Consider the following 1,627-nt stretch of genomic DNA (forward strand, 5'->3'; position numbering starts at 1 on the left):
GCCGGCAGCAACATCAACGATACTGCTGCAACGACAAGCACCGCCACAACAACCATAGCAACTCGCACTACAGGACGCCTCAAGGTAAGTTACAATTTCCCCCCGATTTACCAAATACCTCCTGGTACTGAATATTCATTCATTTCACTTGCCCGCCGCAACTAATAGAAGCCCAAACAAGTGTACGATCCATCCTACAACTATGTTCGATACCGCAACACAACGCCAGCAAACGCCACAGCACAGACGGCGCCAATGCCGGCACCGGCCGCGACCGCGACCGCCACAGCAGCGGTCCCAGTGCGTGTTACATCGCCTGTGGCGGTGGCTGCAACCAAGCCAGATTCAGTTGCCAATGCTGATGCCCAAGATGCTGAGTCAGGCGCCCAGCCGCAGCGTCAGTATGATATATGTCAGAAATGCAAACAGATGGAAGTAAAGCGTGGCTCTGGACACAAAAGTAATTTTCTTGGTTGCAAGAGCTGCCTGCACAAATGTAAGTTACAGTCGCAACACACCGTACCCTACACACACCCACACACACACACGTTTCTTGTTATGCATTTTTCAGGGCATTTCTCGTGCATGTCCATCAGTTTTGATGTCCTCTCGGTTGCTCGCAAGAAGTACAAATGCCCCTCGTGCCGCAATTGCAGCATTTGTGGCGCCAAGGGAACAGACTTGGCCATTTGCTCAACTTGCGTTTATTCGTTTCATCGCGATTGCCATGATCCGCCATTGAGCGGCTCCGATCTCAGTGAGCGCCAGTGGCAATGTCACAGCTGTGAGCACGAACCGAACCACAACAATAACAACAACAACACTTCGGGTGGTGAGCATACTGGACGCAAATCGTATCCGGGACGCATGAAGCGTGCCCAGTCTGATCCCGCTGGTCAGGAGAAGCAGGCAAAACTCGTGAAGGAGTCAAAAGAAGAAACAAAACGCGCCACCAAAAAGAAAGAGAAAGCGGCAAAGCAAGAGGGAGAGGGAGAGCATAAGCAAAATAAAGAGGAAAAGAAAAAGGAAGAGCTAGAGCCACAGTCAAAACTCAAAGAAGAGGCCGATAAACGCTTGTCCACTGATGAATCAGACATGCCCATGGAGGCAGCTGCTGCTGTTGAGGAGCCTAAAGTAGAGACCAAGGAGGAGCCAGAGGTAATGCCAGCTGAAACCATGCCCGAGCCAATGGAGCAAGAAACTGCAACAGAAACTGAGCATAAAGGACACCGTCGTCTTCGACGACGACGACGAGGACGAAGAGGTGTCGACCACCTTGTTTACGGCGAGCCGTACCTGTACCTAGGCGTCGGTAACCTTCGCCGTCGCCACGGTTTACCGTCGCTACTAATACTCGGTGGTGGCGGTGGCGATGACCATGCTAATGGACGACTGCTGCATGGCCACTGAAGCAGCTTAGGGCAGAGCAACTGGACTACCGAACAGGTTACCGCATATGTGTCACGTTTCTATCCGGAGGAGGCACAAGAACTCAACAGACAGGACATGGATGGTGAAGCACTGTTGATGCTTACGCGCGAGGATATGATACGATGTTTTGGCTTTAAACTTGGCCAAGCACTGCGCGTATTTCAGGTCATACTTGGCCTACAAATGCGCAACAACA

The 1,627-nt window shown here is 51.7% G+C and overlaps 1 protein-coding gene across 1 annotated transcript; it reads left to right on the plus strand.

Annotated features, from left to right (window-relative positions):
• The first annotated feature begins 13 nt into the window (after positions 1–13).
• LOC117591663 (histone-lysine N-methyltransferase 2D-like) lies at positions 14–1,410 on the plus strand. The gene is made up of 3 exons (XM_034284987.1): positions 14–84; positions 169–496; positions 572–1,410. The coding sequence occupies exons 2-3, from the start codon at positions 256–258 to the stop codon at positions 1,408–1,410; spliced, it is 1,080 nt and encodes a 359-aa protein (XP_034140878.1). The 5' UTR covers positions 14–84; positions 169–255.
• The last annotated feature ends 217 nt before the right edge of the window (positions 1,411–1,627 follow it).

This window comes from Drosophila guanche, unplaced genomic scaffold, assembly GCF_900245975.1.
Source record: "Drosophila guanche unplaced genomic scaffold, DGUA_6, whole genome shotgun sequence".
Classification (NCBI taxonomy): Eukaryota; Metazoa; Arthropoda; class Insecta; order Diptera; family Drosophilidae; genus Drosophila; species Drosophila guanche.